A 1,327-nucleotide genomic window follows, 5' to 3' on the forward strand; every position below is an offset into this window, starting at 1 on the left:
GCCCCCCCTCCTCCCCCCGCCCCCGCCCCGCCCCGCCCAGGGCCCTCTGCCCTCAGGTTACAAAATGTTGAAAACCGAATCTTATCTGGAATGTCTCTTGGCCTTCGTTCTCTGCAAATTGGCAAACCCCACTCCCAGCAGAGACCCACATGGACAGTGGACCAAGGCGACAACTAAGTGGGAGAAACAGGGCTTGGCGAGGGCACCGGTCCCTTCCCATGGGTCCATGACAGGTCCCTGCAGGCAGGGGGACCGGCAGCAAGCCAAACCTCTCCTACAAAGGTGAAGCCCGCCTTGCAACTTGAACCATTTCTGAAAAGATAGAAGTTTTCCCTGTCGGCCTCTCCTCTGCAAAAATAATTTTTTCTTCAAGTACGTCCAGGGTAGAACGAAACCCGACTCTTACTTGGTCAGATGTGGGACTCAGTAACTGCATGGACCAGCCACTTGGCCACTGTGAAGGCTGAGGGCCATGGGCCGGGACCAGGACCAGACCCTGCGAGGCTGGAGCCTCTGCGGGCCCGTGGGACAGTCCTAAGGTCTAGCTCACTGGCTTCCTAGACATGGAAAGGAAACGGGGGTGTCCAGCAGGCACCCCTTCGGGTGCGGCTCAGCCTCTCAGTGGTGTCCTGTCTTTGCACTAAAAACCGAAAAAATCCCAAACCTTGCTGTTTAAGTTTGTTGACTGCTTCTAGAAGATTCTCAAAGGAACACTATGCCTGAACAGTTCATCTGAAAGACAAATATCCAATTTGTAGTTTTGTGAACTAGGGGGGGGAAAAAGCGGGGGTGGGGATCTACGCTACCTTGACTCTGAGAAAGCGAGGACGAGAGCCCGACGGTCACAGCGAGCCTGTGGAGACGCGGCCACACCGCACAGACCAGGCGCAGGCCGAGCGGGAGCGCTCGCTAGGGGTCATCAGCCGGGTCGTTTTTTCTCCTGAGCTTGCGAAGTTAGGGAAGGTCGCAGGAGAATGTTCCGGAGCGGCCGCGTACGTGGAGAGGACCGGATCGGAGGGACACCTTACCCAAGGGCGCGCCGGGACACGCGAAGGCTGGCAGGGGCTGGCAGGGCGAGCCCGCGAGGTCAGAGTTCAGGCGTCCGCAGTCACCACGTCCCCGTCTTTCACAAAATATATTCAAACGCGAAGGGCAGGTTTCCCCTTTACTCCCAGCCATTGTCCTTGATCATGTGCGCGAGCTCGATAATGAATTTCCCCTCCTTGTATTTCTGACTGCTCTCGAAGGCGTGCTCCTTGGGGGAGAGGGAGGAGGCGGTTCAGGACTGAGTCCGAGGCAGCCTGCAGCTCCGTCTCACTCCTGGCAC

At 57.6% G+C, this 1,327-nt stretch overlaps 1 protein-coding gene across 1 annotated transcript in view; it reads right to left on the reverse strand.

Moving 5' to 3' along the window:
* Positions 1–13: 13 nt before the first annotated feature.
* Positions 14–1,327, reverse strand: part of YPEL1 (yippee like 1) — a 13,317-nt gene continuing 12,003 nt past the window's right edge. Inside the window, exon 5 of the mRNA XM_006140196.2 lies at positions 14–1,255. Coding sequence (XP_006140258.1) covers positions 1,166–1,255 — 90 coding nt within the window. The 3' untranslated portion in view covers positions 14–1,165. The remainder of the gene's footprint in view (positions 1,256–1,327) is intronic.

This window comes from Tupaia chinensis, unplaced genomic scaffold (genome assembly GCF_000334495.1).
Source record: "Tupaia chinensis unplaced genomic scaffold, TupChi_1.0 Scaffold000024_1, whole genome shotgun sequence".
NCBI classification, from domain to species: Eukaryota; Metazoa; Chordata; class Mammalia; order Scandentia; family Tupaiidae; genus Tupaia; species Tupaia belangeri.